Raw genomic sequence first — 23,666 nt, forward strand, 5'->3', positions numbered from 1 at the left:
GCATGCCGTACCGTGTCGTGGCAAAGATATTGTTTTGATGTATGCCAACGCCATCTCTTCTATTAATTACAGTATCAGAATGCAGTGATCTACCACACTCTACCTTTGTTATTCTTCAAAAAAAAATATCGAAAATACTTGAAAATTCAATTTTTAAATACGACGGTTATAACCGGTTACCTGGTGAGTTATTCGCAAAATAACCGCTAACCGGGTTAATTGGTCCTCCGGTTAATTGGAAACCCTACTCCTCACCCTACGCTTCGGGCTCGTTGCAAACGCCATTCCCTACGAGTCCAAAATGTCGAGAAATGAGGCAAAATACACGGTGACTGCCGAAAGACTAAAGTAAATCGGTGCGTGTACCTACTTATGTACGCGCGTTAGAAGTTATATTTCTTTGGCGTAACAAAACAAAAACAGAACTTGTAATAACCTAGATTCTTCGACTAGCTCTTAATTATCTTGTTAAATTACACACTCAAGAAAAAGGACCACTTATTGGAGCGCCGTTGCTTTATTTCTATACACTTTAACTTAAATTACTAAATTATATAATTATTTATCGTTGTTTTTATTTTTAAAGTAACTGTCACTATGACATTTAATCGTCTGTTTACGTAAGGAATTGCAAATGCCCGACAATAATACTATCAAACTTGCGTTTGTATACAGCTGACTGATTCGCAGCTAACTTCATACTGTCGCGCACATTCGTAACGGTGTACGCGTGCAGCTCTCAATTTCACTCTCTACCAAACGCCCCAAAAGAAGTATAACTTCAATAATACTCGTATTACTATTATATCTACCAGTGTTTGTACAGGGAAACTGCGAAAGTATAAATTGAGGTGGGAAGGGTTTTTGCGTATGTCAGTAGGTAACTTTTAAAAGAAATAAGGGTAATAAATAAGGCAACTGATATTGGAGATATTTTATCTTTTATTTTTTCACACGCAAACTTGCTCATTCTACGTCATATTTATTATACTTCATGTTGGTTATGACATGTTATGCTTATGCCTAGTCTAGCCCGGACTAAGATACACATGTGCGTGAATAATGCACATTGTATTTATCAGTGGAGATAGGTCGTGGACTGGGACGCGCCAATCAGGGGTGTTAAGGGTGCGAAACACCCGGGCGGCCAAATTCCAATAAGACATTTTTAATGATATTATTGTTATTCAATTATATAAAATCGAGGGCTTAGTGTCAAACAACACTATCTACAAAAGTGCAACTTTACAGGAGAGCCAAAAATCGTTATTTTAGATTCTTGTAACTCAACAAGGGAAATGTTTATTTAAAACCTAGTGTTAATATTTTATAATTTATTGTGTATTGTACATTTATCTTGCTTATAATGATGTTAAAATTTATAGGGATAGTTTTAAAAAAATATGAAAACAAGGGTAACTTATGTAGTTAGCGTTAAACTTTACTGACGATTTAATAAGAAATTAGAAAAGATTGACATAACGTTGTTTGACTATCATGTAGCCGTATATGTAAAATAACGTTATCTCAAAAAAAAAAAAAAAAACACTTTTTTGTAGATAACGTTGTCTGACTTTAAGCACTCGAAATGAGCTCTACTATAAAAGAAGTCGTCGGGTCTTTCGTAACAGCGAATGTTCATTTATAAATAAGTACTTCCGTGCTTAATCATAAATCTATATGCTTCCTGCTCCATATATATCCATTTATGATGATTTATATTATAATTCAGAATGTTATATTATTTTCTTTTATTTTGTTAACTGTCAATTCATGGTGGAACTGCATTGTATTGTTGTTTTTATTTAATAAAACGCAATTTTTTTGTAGTACTTATTCCACTTTTAATCAAGAGTTTAGGACCAGTTTCGTCCGCCTCAGAGGGACATTTTCAACTGTAATTGTTTAATAGGTAACATAACATTTTGATGGCAATAAAAATTTCAAATTTCCAATATAAAAGTTTGGGGGGGTGGGATTTTGAGCTGGCACCCAGGCGGCAGCAATCCTCGACGCGTCCCCTGGCTGTGGAGATCTGAGATAAATAGTGCATACTAAACTTTGTCACTAATATATATTTGTTTTCATTGAACATTGCAGATAGTATTAGGAAGTTGTAAAATACAATTCAACCTTACCTAAAGCAAACCATAACAGACATTAAAAATAAAAATTATACCTGTTTATTAACTATATGTACATATATATAAAATATGCCATATTCATCATCATCAGCCTGAATCTATCCACTGCTGGATGAAGGCCTCTTCAAGCTTCTTCCACTTCTCTCGGTTACATCGGTAACTCTATTACATCGCAAACCCTTGTCTGCTTCCTTATCCACTCATTCCTCTTTTTGTCCTTTCGCGTTATGCCCAGCATGCTTTGCAGGCCAAAAAGAGATCCTCATCAATGGCACTCGGCTCGAACAGGTGAAAAGCTACATCTATCTGGGACAACAAGTGTCTATAGATGGATGTATATTTGATGAAATTGTTCGCAGAGTAAAGCTAGGCTGGAGTGCTTTTGGCCGCCTGAATAATATCTTCAAAAGTGACCTTTCACTGTGCCTAAATCGCAAAGAGTTCAACCAGTGTGTGCTTCCCGTGATCACATATGCGTGTGAAACATGGACCCTAAGTAAAAGAGAGATCCAGAAACTTAGAGTAGCACAACGTGGTATGGAGAGATGCCATATTAAATCATGCATAATCTTAGATACTTAAAGGTTGAAGAACATTTTATATCTATTATGGTTTGATTTCGCAGGGTTTAATCGAATTCTAAAAACTATATTTCTGAAATTTAATATTCTTAGTTCCATGAAAACAAATAAGTATGACTGACAAAGTTAAGTGTGCTATATTTATGTCAAATCTCCACGCCTACCTCAATCTTCGCCACTGGATTATTTATAAACAGCTGTTTGAAAGTTCGATATAAATGACGATGTTTTCTTTTATTCCGTCACGATATGACAACATTTTCACATAGGTACAAATTTTCATGGTCTGGACTAGTCAGCACTGACAATTTTTAAACACGAAAGATGCAAGATGGCGTAAAAAGGTCAATTGTTTCTTATATGACGTAGGTACCTACTAATTATACTATACAAAACGAAAACAAAAGAAAAAAATAATTACGAGATGTACCTAATCAATATTGCACGGTGCGGCTCGAAAATCGTGATTTGCCTAGCTCAAGGCATGTTGCATCACGCTACATGCATGTTCGGATGGTATGGTATTAAAAGATCTTTATAATTATTCATTAGTTCTAAGCAGGATTGCCCACGTTGACCGAGCTGTTGCGCGTCGTTACAGAAATTTTAAGCGCTTAGTTTCAAATCCCTCTAAAACGGTTTTTGATTTTTTTTTTGAGTTAGATAGATATGTATTTATATGGATATTTATGTTACCTATATGATGGCCAAAGATTAAACTTAAAAAAAACGCCAAAAACCGTCAATACGTATGATTAAAAATTAGGGTAAATTTCAAAACCCGCTAAAATAGTTGGGTGTGATTTTCAAATACCCCCAAAATGGATAAGCTAAAATACTCGAATGTACGAATTAAATAATAAATACATAATGTTCACAGATTTAATAGACATGAGTTTTTCTCATTTATCTCAAAACTACCTATAATAGTTTTAGGGGGTTTTGAAACTAGGCGCTTCATTTCAACTAACGCGTCGGCTTATAATGTCATGGATCCCGGATTCGAATCCGGGGTCTGGCAAATCCGCATGTTGTCTTTCAAAGTGTGTGTGGACTCAACAGGTTTAGCAAGTGGCTAACATCAATTTCTAAAAAAAACAAAAATATGTTAACACAAACCAGGGGATTGCATTACCGAATGAAAATACCTAGACCGGTATTTCGGTATTTCCTATTGAAAACCGGTATTTGTAAAATAATTAAATAAAAAAAAAAACAGAAGTATCTATCAATAAATATAATATATGTGAAAATCTTTTTAAAATATTAATATTGTATAGCATGTGTCATTGTTGGTCACCAAAGCAGATGGAGGTACACGGAAGTAAACCAATCATTGCGCAACCCGACAAAAAATTACACTCCTGTCAAGCCTTTTGTGCTAATTAATACATTTTGTTTTCACTTTCACTTACCGAATATATATGTATTGTCTGATTTTTAAAACAGGTATTTCAGTATCGTAAAATACTGGAATACCAGTTTTGAAATACCGGTATTGCAATCCATACACAAACCTCCACCATGTGAGGCCTATACTGCATAGGACCGCATCAGTTGAAGTACTGTCTTATGGTGAAGACTGAAGAGGGTCCAAAGATTTTTTCGATATTAATTTACTTGAAGCTGTATGGATAATATGTGTGAATTTATCCGACTGACGTTCTCTTAAGTAGGTACTGCTTACATACTGCAGTCCAAAAGTTAAAACACACCTATGAATTGTCCATGCCTTATATGTAATTACACGGTGTACACTGTACACGATAAATCTGCCTTTCTTAGTAGTATTGGTTGACTGTGTGCCTGATGAGTAACTATCTTAGAATCGGAAGCAACAGTTTATGTTCTTGCAAGGTGCAGAACTAACAATCCATTGGCAATGTCAATTGGGATGGCAATAACTGTGGTCAACCAAATGGCTTCGGATATTGATATATTAGACTTGCGAATGCACGTGTGAGGTTAGTATAGATGTTGTTCTCAAAATTCTTAATTGTCTTCATTGCTAATCTTATTGTTACCAATATTTATTTGTTTTTTTTTACATGTCATGCTTTGAATATCGTCACCGTTTTAGCAAATCCATCTATGTGCACTTTCTCAAATTGTGCAGGAGAAGGATAAAACTGAATAAAAAAATAATGTTACATTTAAACATTAAAATTATGAAGAATGCTTTATTATAATCAGAAAATGGTCTAAGATTATTATTTTGTTTACAAAAATCTTTTATTTTTAATACTAAAATAATAAAAATACAGTTTGTGATGTCACATAAGTTGTTTTGACCGTTTTGTAAATACACATAGTTTAATTTATTCATCAAAATGTGAATAATAATAAATTCATGAAAAACTGTTACATAAATAATAGTTGAAATATACATAGTGCGTTAGTGATAAATTGCAATATCATTTTATTAATTATTAATGCAATACTGAGATGATATTATATTTATAAGTTCGTTTACTTTCTATTAGCAGGTTTAAATGTTAGGTTATCGTAGAAATAGTGGTGATCTTTCTCTATTACACTTTTTAATTCCTGAAGATGTATGTATTTCGACTGCGATATTGGCAATGATTCATTATATATATTACAAAGGCAGTCAAACGGTTGCACTGATAAAGTTGAGTTTGTAAAAGATTGTTCCATCTGGTAGATACTGTAACATTTTAATATCATATACAACAGGATCTCCGGTTCGTTTTCCTGGTCTGATTGAACTTAATCCAGATTTAATCTTATCCATAATTCTTAAAAATTAAAAATCAATGACATTAATTTTATAAGGTTGTGTTGGTCTTGCTAGCCGCATATGTGCTATATAATCAGATGGTGAATATATTGGAGGCTTAAAATACTTGTCTTAGGTGGCATGTGCACTATCGGCCTCTATCATGGTGTGGCCTTTTTCCAGAAAAAGCTGTTGAATCTCGATGTTTTTTCTCTCTAAAGATATAACTTAGAGCAGTAGCGAATAATTTATTTCGGTTTTGATATCCACACCCATCCGATATTAGAATTATTTCATTGTATTGTCCTGCTTTCGATGAGATGAGACAAATTCATTAGAAGATACATTATGAAGAATGTATATGGTGAAATTGTGTAGTTGCAGCTTTTGTTTATAATAAATTTGTGCCTGTGTTTTGGACATAGCAGCACACTTTGGAGATCCATTGTGATTACTAACCGTCCACGTTCTGGTACTCTCCTTCATTTCATTTTTGGTCTTCTAGCATCTTTTTTTTTTTAATAATGTGGCTATTGTATTCCATTTCTGAAACATTCTTCATTTTATAACTACAGCAGATGGCAGTGATGGCACACTGATCTTTACGTGGTTGGTGGATACTGATTTTTTGGTGGTAAATATACTGGAGTATATTCTGCTGCTTTATGACCATTTTCCAGAGACCATTTTTTATATTCATCATGCATTTGTATTTTGGATCGGAAACACGATTCCACATATACCCTGGAGGTATTTTCTCTGCAATAATGGCTGGGAACTTTGGAATTAGATCCAACCATAATGTAACATTTTTCCACAAATCTCTCCGTTTTGATTTTTGGTTGCACTACCAATTATTTATCTTCAGTCAGATTCTTATTACCTGTCATTGTTGCTTTCAATTGGCCACTGTCATCGAGACGTTTGTAGTTGTTTATCCAACTTTTAAATTAATTCTCGCCTATACCCTATTGACCATGTAGGCATCTTCCAGAAATTATTGAATATTTCCTGTCTCTTTTTTTGAGGAAGCATCTTTCAAACCGTCGTGCAAGACCATAATGCATAGCATATAGCATAGAAACAAACTATGTTTAGCCAAACTGTAAAAAAACATTACACTCTCGATATCAAAATACCATCTATATGTTACTATAATATACACATAGTTGTTTTTGTGAACCGTGGTTTTTGAACCTTACACATAGCTGTTTTTTATTTTTTGAAATAACTTCGGAGCGAGTTTACCCAACACATAGATCATTTTACTGGCCTATAGAGAAAAAAATAAGGAATGACTTGGTATTTAAAAGTCATTTTTGATAAAAGTGACACATAGATGGTTTTGCTAAAACGGTGACGATATATTGGTATATAATTTGTAAACTTGACTGAAAGTAAAAATAAACACAATTTTAATTGAAAACGCGTTTTGGGCCATTCAGTGTGCCACGAGAACTCGGCGCTCGCTGGGTGACATAATAGCCAGGTACTTCGTGAAATCGTAATTACTGCTTGCTCAAGGTATTAATTGTTAAGTATTAATTAGTGGCATTTAACTAAAGCTAAGTATTGACCGTCAATGGCGTGAATGAAACTTAATTAGATAATAATATTATTATTACCACCTTTAAACGTGATACGGTATAACTATGTAGTACGTAAGTGTATAATTTATTTCAATTATTTATACGTATGACCTTTATTTCAGTATCTACTCTCATACAATATTAATCTACACTGTACAGTAAGGACAGGTGTAATTTACTTAGTATCAATATTCAACAAAAGGCCCAAAAAGAATATAATTCAAAAATAGAATGTAATCAGGATTTAGTTTAGGCTATTAAAATTGCGCCCGTGGAAGCGAAAAAAGCCTTGCTGCATTTTTTAACAACAATGATTTTAAATAAAAATAATGATATTAGATTCTACAGGTTAGTTTATTGGTTGATGGCAATTTCTTCTGTCACATGACAATACACAATAGAAACGATTCGTCTCCGCGTAAGTGTTTACGTTACAGTAGTGGCGACTCTACCGTAAAGACCCAAGGGGAGGATACCCGGTAACAATTTAAAACTTTGGACGCTGAAGACGCACCTGGCGCGTAATGACCAGGCGGCCGATCGATGTAATTAACGTGCATTTTAAAGGTGGTAATTAAAAAATCATTATCTAGTCAGCAGCGAATGAGTATCAGCGGTTTTTATTTTTTACTTAAAGGATATATTTTTAACCGGGTTAACCGCGCGGCTTAAGCGTCGGCATTTACCGTCATGGGTCCCAGGTTCGAATTCTGGGTCTGACAAGTAAACGTATTTTTTTCAATTTGTGTATGAGTCAGAGTAATGGACCTAATAGGTTGAGCAAGTAGCTGACTTCCGTTTCTCGTAAAAACAAAATCTGTTAATACAAACCTCCACTCTGTGGAGGCCCATATTATGATCATATTAGGATCGGATATGGTCGGAAAAAATATATTTATTGTATAACAAACATATCAATATACCTAACCTAGACATTTATTAAATACGTGAATACCAAATGAACTTAATTTTATATTTTGTCAATGTGTAAATATATTACCTAAATCAATTATATAAAGTATTTAATAATATGTTTCAGATTTTCGATCCCCATCCTCTCCCTCTTTCTGTAAATTTTACAGAAAGAGACGAGGTCCATTACTCTCAACACATACAGCATCTATTCAGGAAAAAATCCTGAAGATGATTATTATTAAACAATATATAATTATGTGACAATTAAATCATCATCATCAGCCGGGGTCAATCCACTGCTGGATGAAGGCCTCCCCAAGCTTCTTCCAACTCTCTCGGTCCTGTGTCGTTTGCTGCCACGTAGGACCGCCGAACTTTACCAGTTTGTCAATCCAGCGGCTTTTAGGGCGACCCTGTGGCCGTTTCGTGCCCCTTGGGTACCACTGGATGACGGCATTTGTCCAGCGGCCGTCCTTTCGGCGAGCAATGTGCCCCGCCCATCTCCATCTCAGCTGTTTGGCAACGTCTATTACATCGCGCACTCCTGTCTGCTTCCTAACCCATTCGCTTCTCTTACCGTCCGTTCGCGTGATGCCCAACATACACCTCGCTGTGCGACTCTTAGCCTTTGGACATCTCTCGTATTGAGGGTCCACGTCTCGCAGCCATACGTGAGCACGGATTAAATATTCACGGAGATAAGAATTAAATATTACAACATATTCACATAAACACATTACAAAATACATACAATAAGGTTTGCTTGTTGTCACCATTATTAAACCAAAGTTAAAGTGAAAGTGATTGTCTTTTTTTAACCTAGTTAAAACTAATAACATGTCAGCTAGGATGGAGTTCCCTTAGGTTTTACAAAATATTTGAAAGACACCTGCAACCAAAAAAACGTTGAGAAGCAATTTTCTTCAGGTGGATAATTTTATTCATACGGTACCTACCTACTGAGAGTGTATCCGCGATATGAAAGATTAATGGCGCCAAATTTTGCGATTTATCGCGACAGGTAACAAATAATTGATTGTGATAGAGCTTTAGCTTTTGAATAATCTTACTTGGAATCTGTTATTATTAATTGTATGTAGGTATACAACTCATAACAGTATATTTACAAGAATTTCGCTATCAATTCAAAACAATGATAATAAATAATAATATTATGTTTCGACAAGTCACGCTAATGCCTGGTCCACACCGGCAACAAGTCGCGCGACAACTCGTTAAATTTTACGATTATTATCATAATTGCTTAAGAAATTTTACGATAATTATCATGCTTATCGTAAAATTTCACGAGTTGTCGCGCGACTTGTTTTCGGTGTGGCCGCACTTTAAGATATCGGCGAAGTCATTCACGCTTGATTTTCCTTTTACTACTTACCAGTAACGAAGGGTGGAGGTAGACTGTCAAGTTCCGCCATAAATAATGCACATAAAACTTTGTTAGTCGTACGTATCTGTTCTTATTGAACTAAGACTACAATTTACAGATGGAATTGGTTAGTTTTTAAAAATCAATTAAACCCTGCGAAAACCAAAGCATAATATTTTTAGTATATTTAGGGCGATACAACAAAATTGTGCACACTTTTTCATTCATCTTATCTAAATTCGTTGGATTAAGAATACATATTATTACACATATTGTTAGTGATTTTTTTTAATTCACTAAGCCCTGCCTAACCAAACTATAATAGAAAAAATTATTATTCTATCTATAAAATATTCAATGTTATGTATGATTTAATTGCATAATTTTAGATAGTTGACTACTATCTATTATGGTTTGGTTTTCGCAAGGTTTAATTGAATTTTAAAAACCAACCAACACCATCTGTAAATTGTAGTCTTATTTCAATGAAAACAAATACGTATGACTGACAAAGTTTATTGCGCACTATTTATGGCAGATCGTAACAGCCTACCTCTGCCCTTCGCTAATGGTACATACGGTAGTTCGATGTAGGTACACCGTGGTGCAACCAAGATGAAGCGTCCTTCACAGCTGTCAATGTCTGCTATAATTTTAAAATCCACTTGATGCAAATAAATTCCCATCTATATAGAAAACAACAAACTGTAGCAAACTCGTTAATCAATTAATCCGTGGTTAAAGGGTTGACCTTCCTGGATTTAAGGTACCGAAGGCATCTGGCAAAAAAATATCTCAAATTGCAAGCTTCGTATTTTTTTCCGTTAGGTGCCTCTGGTAGGTATAGGATTCGCGTTAAGGTGATGCCTTTTTTAAAGAGGCACCTAGAGGAAAAATCTTATTTAGGTATGGTCCCAATATTGAAGCTCGATTCGATATAAATAAAAAGGATTTCAAGTTATACACATTTATATTTTTATAAAAATCGATGTTTTTTAAAATGAATATAAAATATATTAAAACTATGAATTAGTCAAAAATCTCTACGTCAAAACATAGAAAACTTAATAAACTAAATTTAATAATAAATATGACTAAAATAATATGTAATAATAACGTGGGACCCTTGCACCAAGTTCGCATTTTATAACATTTTTCTTAAATTGTAGGTTTATCTTTGACTTAAAATAAAAAATATTTTTCTTTTTAATGTTTTGATATACAAAATATTTATTAATTAATACAGTTGAAATTGTAAATTGTCAAAAAAATGTCTCAAATTGCAAGCTTCGTATTTTTCCGCTGGGTGCCTCTTTAAAAAAGGCCCAGTAAAGGCTTCACCTTAACAACCATTCGTAGTGATTGCTAAATTAAAATCATTTTCTCAGACCAGTGGAATTCTGTGTAGTTTGCGGGTTGGACGTTTCCTGACAGACTACAATATTATTATTATTATTTCTCTGACCTGTAGCATATTTGGTTATTTTTGTTGGTAGGATACTTTCTGACTTTGTACGCTCAATTGAAACATTGATTTTTCAGGTAGGTATCTATATTTCTAAATTAGATGCGGAACGAGCAAAGAGCGGCCTATTATAAAAATATTATAATTTTAAAAGACCCAATAAATATTGTAATTTTATTCCAAAAGAATGCTGCCGCACAATCAATCTTTGGGGAGGGGGGGAGAATATAAAAATAAAATAGCTAATATTGTACCGGTGTTTGCAATCTCGGATCTAACGTCCAACGGAACGTAAATTTAGTACTAAGCACGCAATATTGAATTTTTAAGGGGACTTAAAAATAATTTTATGCGCTTTGACAAAATGAAGGGGGTGGGGTGACAGGGGTCGCAAAGCGTTTGCGCCTCGTTAAAATATAAGCAAAATGCTAGTAAAATAACACAGCGACGGCCCGGGCTCAGCAGTGTTGCCAAGTCAAAATTTAAAATATCAGTAGATTTTGGAAAATGCAACATATTAGATATGATTTAAAAATATGTAGAGAACTCACATTGTGCAGATAACGACTTTCATGCACTTCATAATATGCTCGTATAATAATTACGAAAAATAACAATAATAAAACCATTCAGTAGACATGAGCCCTTTGTAAATCTTTGAATAATGCCTCTTGTTATAATTGTTCATCTTCGTTAAATTCTATTTGTTGATGTCATAGATTTGTAAGTAGGTACCTACATATATGTAAAACAATACCTAAAAAATGAATACCGAAAACTTAAAAGGGTATAAGTTCAATTTTCAAAAAATAAGGTAGAGGAAATTTAAAAATACACTCAACATTCAATTCATACACCAACCATACAATTCGTACAACTAACGCCATCTTCTGGAATTTTTAAGAATTATTTCCGGGCATCAGTGGCACTTGTACCCTTCAGTAGGATATTGGCCTTGGCACATGCTATCCATTTCCTAAATAAAACCGTTTTCATAATTTCTGGCGCTTACAGCCTTTTAAGTTTCCGGTATTCAAATAAGATTATTTTATTATAAGCAATGATGGTGTCAGTGGGTAAAATAGCACTCTTGAGTAAAGTTACAATGCTATCTTTGCCCATTTCGAAGCGTTATATATAAATAATAACAAGATAAAAAGAACTTTTTATATACCACGTTTTTTAATTCTCTGTTGAATCATATAAACTTGACAATTCTATGTATTAATAAAAACTTTTTATTGTACTTGATAGACATACTGAATAAATATAGAATACTGAAATGTTATTTTGACATTTCATATCGATTTCCATAGTAACGCAGGTATATATTAATAATTTAGTTGCCAGGACCCCCTTTGCAACCAACAATAATAACTTGCCATACAAGACACAATCAACTGAAAATGAATTCAATTCTGCTTAAAAATGGCTAAAAGTATTAAAATAATGCATTGTCGTCGTGTTCTGATATATTCTAAAAGTTTCAAATGTCTAGCTAGTCGGGAAGTTAGTTAAACATCTTCAATCGTCCAATACAAATCTCGGACAAACAAGAAAAAATCTGTACCGGACGAACAAGAACACGAGCTAACGTGGTAAAAAGGCGTGCGTTAATCATTTTTCAAGTTTATTATTATTACAAACACAAAATATCAGTAGATCCATTGAAATTTCAGTAGACATGGCAACGCTGCCGGGCTGGTGTAGTAAGTTGGAGATTTCTTTTGGCGTGTTCGTATGGCTCTTGGGGACTATATTTAGTTTTACTGCCTTCGGACGAAACGTGCGAAGGAGAAGCAAATTATGTAATTTCATGAAATACATACTTTCGTAGTACGGGCGACGACGGGGAAAGCGCATTCGACGTACGATACGTCAATATACACAGCCTTACGAAAAATACAATTAATCAGGAGGGCGGCACATGAATTTAAAAACGTGCCGGGTACAGCGACGTATTTTCCTGACTTCCGAGGCGCGCAGACACACCCACTAAACACAGTCATCGGTGTTAAGGCCATGCATTAGTTGAGGCACGGTCTAAAAAGATCGTCGCTAGGCGATGCGCGGATTGCGGGTGGCGGGTGAAAATGACGCCTGTCAAACGAAATATTAATTGTCATATAAATCCAACATACGTCCATTTTATGTTCTGTTTATTGTTCTATTAGTAACAATAATAATATATTCATTGACATGTTTTCTTTTTAAAGTAAATGGGTAACGTTTTTAGTCATCTTTACACGATTTTAGAATTAATTGACCCGTCGCCATCACGCAGCAAAGTGACGTGTTCCTGGGTCAACATTCTCTCAGTGAATGGCAGCGAGTCCAAAATTTCGTCGCGCGTACAGTTGAAAATTATTTGGCGTTTCACTGATGCGTCACCTTAACCACGAAATGTCGACATTTTCTATATTATGTACTGCCTATGTCCGGAAAATTGTTCACAGTGAGATGTTCGATCTGTTATGTAGGTATAATGTACACCCGATCCTCTTTTTGCATGGCTTTTTTTTGCACGGTTTCGAAATAACACGGTTTAAAACAAGGACCGATTATTTTTTAATTACACTGTTTTGTTTTTTTTGCTTTAATACCGTTTAAAAAAACTAAAAAGAATAAAAATACATATGCATGTAAGGTGCATTGGGGTAATTCCGACAGGAATTTCTATGAGATGACTAGAGGTTATATATTTTGGTTAATTATTCAAAGTGTTTTATATTTACTGCCATTATTGTTTTACCTCTGTGTACTTAAAGAAAAGATGTATGATAAATATATATTAGATTCTGGAATATATAGTTGGGTTCTTTAAATTGAGAATTTGAAATATTGAGTCATTTTTTTTTACATTGGGGAAATTACGAAATATCTTGGGGTAATTCCGAAATTATTCAAAAGTTGATTTTATTGCACTTTGACGGAAGGTTTACCTTTCTTTTTCGACAGTAATTACTCCGAACACAAAATATCATCAATTTTGTTAATAGTATCCATAATCCCTAACTTTTGATACTATTAGTTCGGAATTACCCCAAAAAAAGATAGTGGTTCTCAACATTTCAGTTAAGAACTTAGGATTAAAGGGATTGTGGAACGGGATGGAGCAGAGCAGGTTTATTCCCTGTTACTACCAGTTTTGTTCCCACCGGTGACAAATAATGAGAAAAATATCCCAATATGACACAAGTACCTACCACCTTAAATCAATAAAATAAAGACGAAGAAAATCAAAGAAAGTGATAATTTTAAAAATCAATTTTTATTTGAGTCTACATTCTTATTTGACTACCTTGATAGAACAATATTTTTTATAAAGATATATTTTGTTTACTTACTGCTTTTTACATAGCAAAATAAACTTTCTTCATACCCATACAATTAAATTAGTCAACATTAAAAATGTTAAATCAAAGTCGGAACTTGTCTTTTTAATCATTTTCATCTACTTTTATGGCATAATCTTATAATTTATTCCTGCTAGAAATCTTAAAACTAAAATGCGGGCTACACTGTTAAAAAAATATAACAGAATTGCTTACGACATGGTCTGAAAGCCTCACATATACATAATAATGATCTATTAGTTTGATACGCAATCAGTCAAAATAAATTCTATCTTTATCATTACATAAGTAATATTCTTTTTCATCAGCACTTTTTTTGTATATCTATCCTCTTCACTATTAATGACTCTGGAACGTTGTCACTATCTTTTCTTTTGGTCGTAATAAAGGTTAGCTGCTGCTGTGGTCTCATAGTTTTTTAAGAAGTTGATAGAGAAGTATGTTTCCTCATGTTTTATTATTTCTTCTATGAACCCAATATAGTACCTCGATTTTTTCTGATTGAATATCTGACAAGCACTGAATCATTTAATTTGTCATTTTCCTTCATGCCAGGGTCTTTATCTTGAGTTTTGTATACTACTTATATCTTTATTTTTCAGTTTTAGTAGCAGTTGTTCATCTTTGTCTTTTTCTTTTGAGTCTATTCTGGTTGTCATATTTTTTCCTTTTATAAAAACATCAACGTTGTCTTTATCATCTCTTTCAATGTGTCTTTTCTCTTCGTTTTTTTTGTCTGTTTTATCCGTTTGATTTTCTTTACCTTTACTTTTTTTGCCAACACCTTTACTCTTAGTACAGAGAGAATTTGAATCGTTGTTGGTGAGTATCTTTTCGTCAGTTAAACTTTCACCATATTTTACATCTTTTGTTTTTTTTGTGACCTTGGTTCTTCCTTGTATATTTTTCAATCATATTCAGAGTATTCATCCATCAATTCTCCAAAATCAAGATAATCTATAATATCAGCATTGCTATATTCGCTCATGATGTCGGATACACTAGTTATGCTGTTAAGTGAAGGCTGACGTTACCGCACTTACCCAAAATTATAATAAGGCGTGCGATAACTTCTTATTAGGACGACGCTAAATTTACTTACTTTAATATTAATTTAATTAAGTATATTATGTACATCTAAATTGGATATAATTTTAGTTTCTTTACAGATTGAGAATCACTGCCAATTACTATGGAAAAGTTAAGTGGGCTATTTCGGAATGAATATATATCGAAATAACCCCAAAGGGGTATTTCCGAAAAAAAATTAAAAACACAGCTAGGACGTTGTGCTCCTCTCACAAATTCGTAAAAAACGATAATCTATCGTAAAAGCAATCACTTATTCAAACAACTTACCAGAATTCCGAGATATGTAAGTTGGGGTAATTACGAATCAGCAAAAAATGGCGCGAAAAACACTTCTCCGAAAAAACTTGATGGTATGCACGCATTGTTGACACTAGCGACTAGCGACGACTTACGAGGCGATCACAATGAAAATGGCTTCTAGACTAAATGTTGTCAATAGGAAAATATCGCTTCGATTGGTAGAATTTTTAAACTTTCGGAATATACCCATATTCGGAATTACCCCAATGCACCTTACATATTTATAGAAAAATTGCATTGTATATTTATTGAATTCAATTCTGCTTAAAAATGGCTAAAAGCATTAAAAGAATGCATTGTCGTCGTGTTCTGATATATTTTTAAAGTTTCAAATGTCTAGCTAGTCGGGAAGTTGGTTAAAAATCTTCAATCGTCCAATACAAATCTTGGACAAACAAGAAAAAATTAGTACTGGAAAAACAAGAATACGAGCTAAAAAAAAACGTGGTAAAATACGCTTGGTGCAAATATAATTTAGTTTAATAGTCGTCACTGAATTTTCGTTTTTATTTCATTTGACTACTTACCTGATTTTTTACAACGTTTTAATTCACACTACCTATCGAACATATTAAATGTCAGATACGAGGTGTCAATGTTAGGCAATCGATATTATAATATTACGGTACGGATGGGTAAATTACAAAAAAGACGTGTAAAACAGTAGACCTTGACATACATTAGTAACTTGCAACCATTAACAGACACAAAATACAACCCCATTATGACATACTATTTTAGTATCATATTGAATTCATTATATATTCATTACATCGGTGGCGAAGGGTGGAGGCAGGGTGTGGAGATTATTGACATAAATAGTGCAGACTAAATTTTTGTCAGTCATACATAATATTTGATTTCATTGAACTTAGAATACAAATTGCAGATGGTATTCGTTGGTTTTTTTTTAATTCAATCTATAAAATATTTATAATTAACTATGATTAAATTTAATCACTATGGCATAATTTTAGATAATTTATAGGTTCGAATCCTGGGTTTGAAAAATACACAATATTATATTGTTTTTCTGTTTGTGCCGAGTCATGATATAGACCTAATAGATTGAGCAAGTCGCTGACATCCATTTCTCGTAAAAAACAAAATATGTGAACACATACCTCCAACATGTGGACGCTCATATGATATTAGGATCGGACATGGTCGAAGAAAAATAAAAGATATAAGTATATTTTTTATCTTAATATGTAATATCTATTATGGTGTGTTTAGATTGGGTTATATTGAATTTTAACAATTAAGCAAAACCATCAAGCAATCTGTATTCTTAGTTCAATAAAAACAAATAATTAGGTATGACTGACAAAGTTTAATGCGCAATATTTGTGTCGATTCTCCACAGCCTACATCCACCCTTCACCACTGCATTACATACTTGCTATATTGAATTTTATTATTTCTGGATACACGCGAAGAAAATTAAAATTACAATATAGGTCTAAGTCTCAAGTAATATACCTAGGTATATAAATTACCTTTAAGTAGGTACAGTAAAATACTCTTATGATTGAAAATGCTTTTAACATTTTTAACAATCCTTTGAGAATTTTCGCGGAACTCCTTACACGACTCGCGGTTTGAAATCACTGCTTTTTGTTCAGATATCCATCTTCCAAAGGCTATCGATATTCCGAACGACTGGCTTGTTATAATATAAACTTCTAAAGAAAATTAAAATCAAATATTTACGAAGCAAAATTGGTAGCCATTTTCTCGTGTGTTGAAAACTATATACAAATACAAATCATTTGCAATGTGAAATTGTACCAAGCCAAAATACAATACTTATTTCAAACTCTGCGAAACTGTGGCCGTAGCAGAACGGGTGACGTCACCACGGTTGAATTGCCCAATCACTTTTGACATCGGTTCGTTGTATTTTCATAATAAAAGTGAAGTCACAACAAGACAAACGTTACAGCCATCTGATTTCACGTGAACAAACACTCGTGAATCAGACGAATAAGAATGGTTACTAATTTGTGGAATGCAGGTCGGTACTTGGATGCATGCGACAAGAAAGATAAGTCACTGCATCACGATATAAAATGTGCAACATTGAAATTCTAAAAAAAATCAAATCCGCAGGTTCAACGTGTCCTCCATATTTCGTTGCAATGTGGAAACCGAAAGAGAAGCGAAAAGCGACTCAAAAAGCGAAACAGATAAATATATACACTCCCAGTTGAACTAGAATAAAACTCTAGAAAAATAGGTACCTACTCGGAAAGCGTTTTACCACGTTTTATCGTTTATCCACGTGAAAGTGACGAGAATGACTAAATTGGGTGATACACTGTCCGATCTTGTCGATAACCGGAAGTCGCTGTAGTCGCATATGGAAGACTTTTCTCAGTGACGTCTTTTCATGGCGGCAACGCGTGTTAAAATAATGTATCAGTTCTCTTTTTAGATGCGACTCCATTTCTTCTTCGCAATAAACCAAAAATTTACTAATAATAATTTTAATATCACTCCTGATCGTTTTATACATATTTTTATTATAAAAAGCATCAAATTACGTAAATTGATAGATCCGTACACAACGGAGGCGTAAAATGAAATGATAAATTTATGGGAGATACTCATTTGAAACGGAAATACGATTAACTGCATATGACAGGCATGTTAGTTCACAGTTTTAACACGTAGACAAGAAGTTCTTGTTCGACAATATATCTAAAGATTGCCCACTTCAAAGGTCAATCTGAGGTCGTGGAAAGGAGATTCAACTGTTCGAGTTATTGCTCACTGTTGATGTAAATACCACAACAATTAAGTACTTAATATTGTTTTTCTTTAACCAATTGTACATCCATGGCGGAACTATTAATTTTGACTCGCAAAAACCAACTGGAAAATCCTTCCAATTGTCACATTTCCCAATTTTGTGCCAGACGTATAAGAGATTGCGTAGACTACAAGAGAATCTTCATCCGCCAACGTTTTCCTGACCTAATACTGTCCAGAGCATTATGAACTGGAATAAATCATACATGGCTTTGTAGAGGTAAAGAAGAAAAACCCTTGGAATAATGATACTTCTAATTCCAGTCACTCCTAAAAATGATGGGAGAAGGCGGATTATATGATGAAAACTTTATATTTGGTGGCGTCCTGTTGGTTTATTAAGTCACTTGACGTGATAAAAGATATAAAAACTATTGAGTTACACAAATTATGACAGATACCCACCCGCGGTTTAGTCCGCCAGAAATACCGTTTACACGTGCATTGATTTACTGCTGACAGTACGTATTATCGCGGCCATAACAAGAAAATGTACGTGTAAACATGTATTCTCATGTAGTTGCAAGATTGCATGCATGAATCAAAGAAGTTCTGAAGCTTCTGAATTTTCATGCGACAGTCGTGATTTTTTCGACTTGCGCTATAGAACGACAGTGGCGAACCTACCGGCAAAAAAACGAACTGCACCGCGGAGACTCATTTTGAGGTTAACCGATTTTTACGACCCGTCAAGTAGTACCATAAAATGACAACATCGCGTTTCGCTTACTTTCGAAGAATGAGATTGGAGAGAAAGTCAGCACTTTTACGTGTAAACAGTTATTGTCACGATAGTTTAAAATACACACTATTGCTGCTAGTAAATCCATGCACGTGTACAAGCGCTATAAGGGATGCACGACAGTCATCTAAAAGAAATTCAGTCTCTTCCATATTAAACAAACGATGGCCGTATGCCGTAGTGCTTGGAGGGAAAGGCGTGACTTTATAAACTACATGCCCTTTTATAAACAACAAATTGCATTGAAACACATTACAAAATTTTACTAGGTAGGTATTTAAACAGGCTGAAGCTAAAATTGTATCGTAGGCGGTGATATGTTCATTTTGTGATAATAGTTACTGACTGTATTGTCGCGTGATTAGGGAATCCAATCCCGAGCCAAAATCTTGATCCCGGGATTTCGGGATTACAATTTGACGATCCCGGGATCCCGGGACTGGTCCCGGGATTGGCATTTTTTTCGATAGTTAATATTAAATGTTTATATGTACAAATAACATTGATAAAATCGGTCAAAAATAAATCTAGTATAAATTATACTATTTAATAAGACATTTGTATTGTTAATATTGTGTAGGTTCAATCTTGGAAATACATAGGTTTAATGGAGTAAATAATATTGTAATAATATAATAATGTCATAGTAAAAAAATTGTATTTATTTATGAAAAGATAACAAATAGAAATACAAGTTCAATTAAAATAACATATTGTGTCGACAATAACAATTTAAAAAAATTAAAGATTTAAGAAATTAAACATTATTCCCGATAATATGCCCGCAATAATACCAACGCATCAATTGTTTCGTCATTTAATCTGGATCTAATTTTGGTACCCAGGCAGCCTGCTGCTGAAAAAGCACGTTCAGCTTCCACACTCGTTGGGGGTATCGTCATCAGATATTTATATACCAATTCAAGGTGATGACCACGTGAACCCCCATTTTCAAATAATACCATTTCTTTTTTATTACAGACATGAGGCCAGTATCATTTTGAACTTTCGGTTCGCACGTCATCATGCTTTTTGTTATTGCGTCTTGTAACTGTTCTTTCATCGTTATTTGTTCACTTGATAAAGATTCTATACGAGATGACTGTGTTGAAGAGGGTTCAATAGATGCTGTACGATCGAGTGGCTCTGGTATTTGCAGCATACCTTGTTCCTTTTTTTCAGCTAATCTTTCAATTAATTTTTTAATTGTTTCCCTCATAGTTTTAGGAGTTGCTGTCGAAAACATTTTGTCATTTTCATTATCATCGAATGATTGAGGATTTATTAGATATTTAAGTGTATCAGTTAAATCGGTTCGTCTTCGTTTTTGAATGTGTTTTTTTAGAGAAATTGACATATCTTTGCTTAATGCAGATTTAAGCTCGGTCAATTGCTTGAAACTGAAATTTAAAATTGCGTCGGCTGCGGACAAGTTGGAGTCACGTCGGCAGAGTGCTTCGACAGCTAATTTTAAGGGTTTCAAGACTTCTATAATTTCTGCAATTTTCATCCAGTCATTTTCATGAAATGTCACGGGGAAATTCCTCAAATCTATTAGTGTTTTTTGTATACTTGATTTCAAATATATAAATCGCTCCAGCATATTATAAAGACTATTCCACCTTGTTTTACAGTCTAATATAAGTGAAAGTTCTTTCCCGTGTTCATCTCTAACGAATTTTTGTAAATGAGCATCATTTTTAGAGGGTGATCTTCTAAATAATACTACAAATTTTCGGACTCTATTTACTATATCGCTGATAGAGTGTTCTTCCGATAAAATAATATTTTCCGGTTCACAGTGAGCTATGGTAAATACTCCTTCTTCATAGCCATCAGTAAATTCGTCATTTTCTTCAGAGCATGATTCTGTGGATTGAGCTGGAATCTTTTTATAAAGGACTTCAGAAATAGCAAGGTGAATTCCATGAGCGATACATAATTGGTGTTCTGAGATGACAAGCTTTCCAACGCGCACCATAACGCTTGCACCGTCGGTTACTATGGAAACTATATCATTATCCAATGAAATACGGTGTTTTTCTAGGCGTTTCTTTATTAATTCTACACAAGCATCGGCTGGCATTGATCCATACACTCTGGATAAACCAATATTCCAAAATTTACCATTTTCACTGTGCACATTAATGTTCATGTAGCGTTTATTGGCCCCCGATGTCCACTCATCCAATGTCAAACTAAAACGCTTTCCGTTTTTCTTATATTCATAAATTTCTTCGATAATTTTATTTCGAATTTTCTTGCTGTAATCTACTACACGGTTTCTTATTGAAGTAGCAGAAGAAGGGAGGGACTGGTATCCTTTAGCCAACAGAGCTGATCTCAAATCAATCGATGTAGTAAAAACACTGAATGGCAAATCATCTCGCGATGTCATCCGTGCCAGCACAGCGTCAAGTGATTGATCTTCTTTGGTTAAAAAATAATCGGATATAAATTTTCTCTTCAGCGGTCGTTCAGGAGTTTCGGTGGTTTTCGTAATAGGATTGAATGTACTTGATGGAAGAGAATTATTGACAGAAGTTGGATCATAAATTTTCATCTTGTGTATTGAAAACAAATGTGTGTGCAGTCCTTTGGTACTTCCTCCGCCAGTTTTTAACACCACATTACATGTTTTACACTTAGCTGTAGCTCCATCAACTGATGTCAAATAGTATTTCCATATTGAATTGATATCACCATCTTTCTTGTGAATGCGATATTTTAATTGTTCATTCATTTTTCTGTAGGTGTCCTGTTGAAGTGCGATCTTAGAACTGATTGAAATAAAAAATGATGCCAGATTATTTATATAGTATCTGAAAGGAGTGATTTTTTGTTGATTCGTCATAATTTCAATTGTTATTATTTTAAAAAGAGAGATAATAAATAACGTTTTTATTGATGCTGTTTTTTTAAATGCATTAACTTCCGGATGTTATGATAGAGTTCCGACAATAATGCTTTTTGCATCCATAAAAAACATGTGCGCTTACAATATTTTCAGTCTTTGCAAATTAGTAATAATAATATTAAAATAATTATTATTTTAGAATGTAAGTAGGTATGTGCCGCCAAAGAAATGATTCAGATAGAATGATAGATAATGAAATATTGTATTATTTCATTATTATTATTATCATGAATCGCAAGCGAATGAATAAGAGCCGACAAAGGACAACATATTATAATAATAACAATAACATTAACGCGCCTTGCTAATAAACAAATACTAAGGGCGAAGATTTCTGTCGAAAATACGTCGCCGCACTTTGGTCACCCGATCCGCTTGTTTTGATGGCTTTGTCGCGAAAATGTTTTTATTCCTAATTTCTAATGTAGTTATGTTATTAAAAGTATTATTATTTATTAGTAAGTAAGTATTTTATTTTATTTTCCATAAAAATTGATAAAAAACCAATCCCGAAAGTTTCGGGATTATGTTTACCAATCCCGGGATTCATATGTATCGAAAATAGATCGGGATCCCGGGATCCCGGGATTGGAATCGCTACGCGTGATGTACTCCTAAAAGGCCTTATGTAACAATGAAGCACATCGCAGGAAAAGATGCGATTTAGTAGGTCGTTATGTAGGTAGATATATATATACACTTTTTGGAGTCCAAAAAAGGGAGAATATGCATAGTAACGAAGCGAGGAGAAAAAGCAATTTGTAATGTTGGAACAGACGTTATCATCGTGTTGTATTTTTTTTTTAGTTTTATTATTAATAGGTGCATCGTCTGTATTTTCTGCGTCAACGGTGAAAAATATTATGATCTCATCTCGCGTGAAAAAATATATCACCGGTGAGGCGATACTTCGGCTTCATAGAAATAAATTAATTATGTACGTGACAAGTTCTGCAAACGAAGTCGGTGTGTCATTATAAAAGAAGCCTGCATAGTATCTATGTATATACCTAGTATTATTTTATTAGATTCAACGGTGCGTTGGACTTATGCCGAGTCTAAACCTGGATTTATATGGGTCCATGACAAATTACACAATTAATGTTCTGTCAATAGGGTATCTGTCCCAACACAACACGTCCATACAGGATCATTTTGCTTGGAACTAAGGCCCGTTTCAGACGGGACACCGGTGTCGCGCTCGTATATAATAAGGATGCCTTTGTATTATGTTTATGAACGCCCCAGAGCTAATGATACAACGCGTATCCGGTACACTTTTCCGTCAGCCGCTACATACTCAAGCCGCGCTACACTTGTTTTTATTACCGCAGCCAGTTTTAGGTTCTAATTTATAACGCGAAATTATGCGTTGAATATAAAGGCCTCATATAATATGATATCGAACGCGAAACCGGTGTCCCGTCTGAAACGGGCTTAACGCCTGCAATCTTTGCTATCAAATCAAAATTAGTTTTAACATTCAACATCATTTTTTCCCAACCCCTTTACCCAGATCGCATATCGAAACTTGCCTCGTCTGCCGCAAAGCCATAAATTAAACCTTTTGGGAACGAAGCACCGATGCTGCATATGAAGACCGCGCTCATCTACCTAGCGAAAG

The 23,666-nt window shown here is 34.1% G+C and overlaps 2 protein-coding genes across 10 annotated transcripts in view; both read right to left on the reverse strand.

Annotated features, from left to right (window-relative positions):
• The window catches only part of Syx1A (Syntaxin 1A), a 187,386-nt gene that overhangs the window by 50,538 nt on the left and 113,182 nt on the right, over window positions 1–23,666 (reverse strand). The window lies entirely within an intron of this gene.
• LOC147064913 (uncharacterized) lies at window positions 20,027–22,625 on the reverse strand. The gene has a single exon (XM_085957629.1). It carries the CDS (start codon window positions 21,977–21,979, stop codon window positions 20,027–20,029), a length of 1,953 nt encoding a protein of 650 aa, XP_085813755.1. The 5' UTR covers window positions 21,980–22,625.

Source organism: Rhyacophila brunnea, unplaced genomic scaffold, assembly GCF_057557595.1.
Source record: "Rhyacophila brunnea isolate RB1 unplaced genomic scaffold, BYU_Rbru_1.0 scaffold_7, whole genome shotgun sequence".
NCBI lineage: Eukaryota > Metazoa > Arthropoda > Insecta > Trichoptera > Rhyacophilidae > Rhyacophila > Rhyacophila brunnea.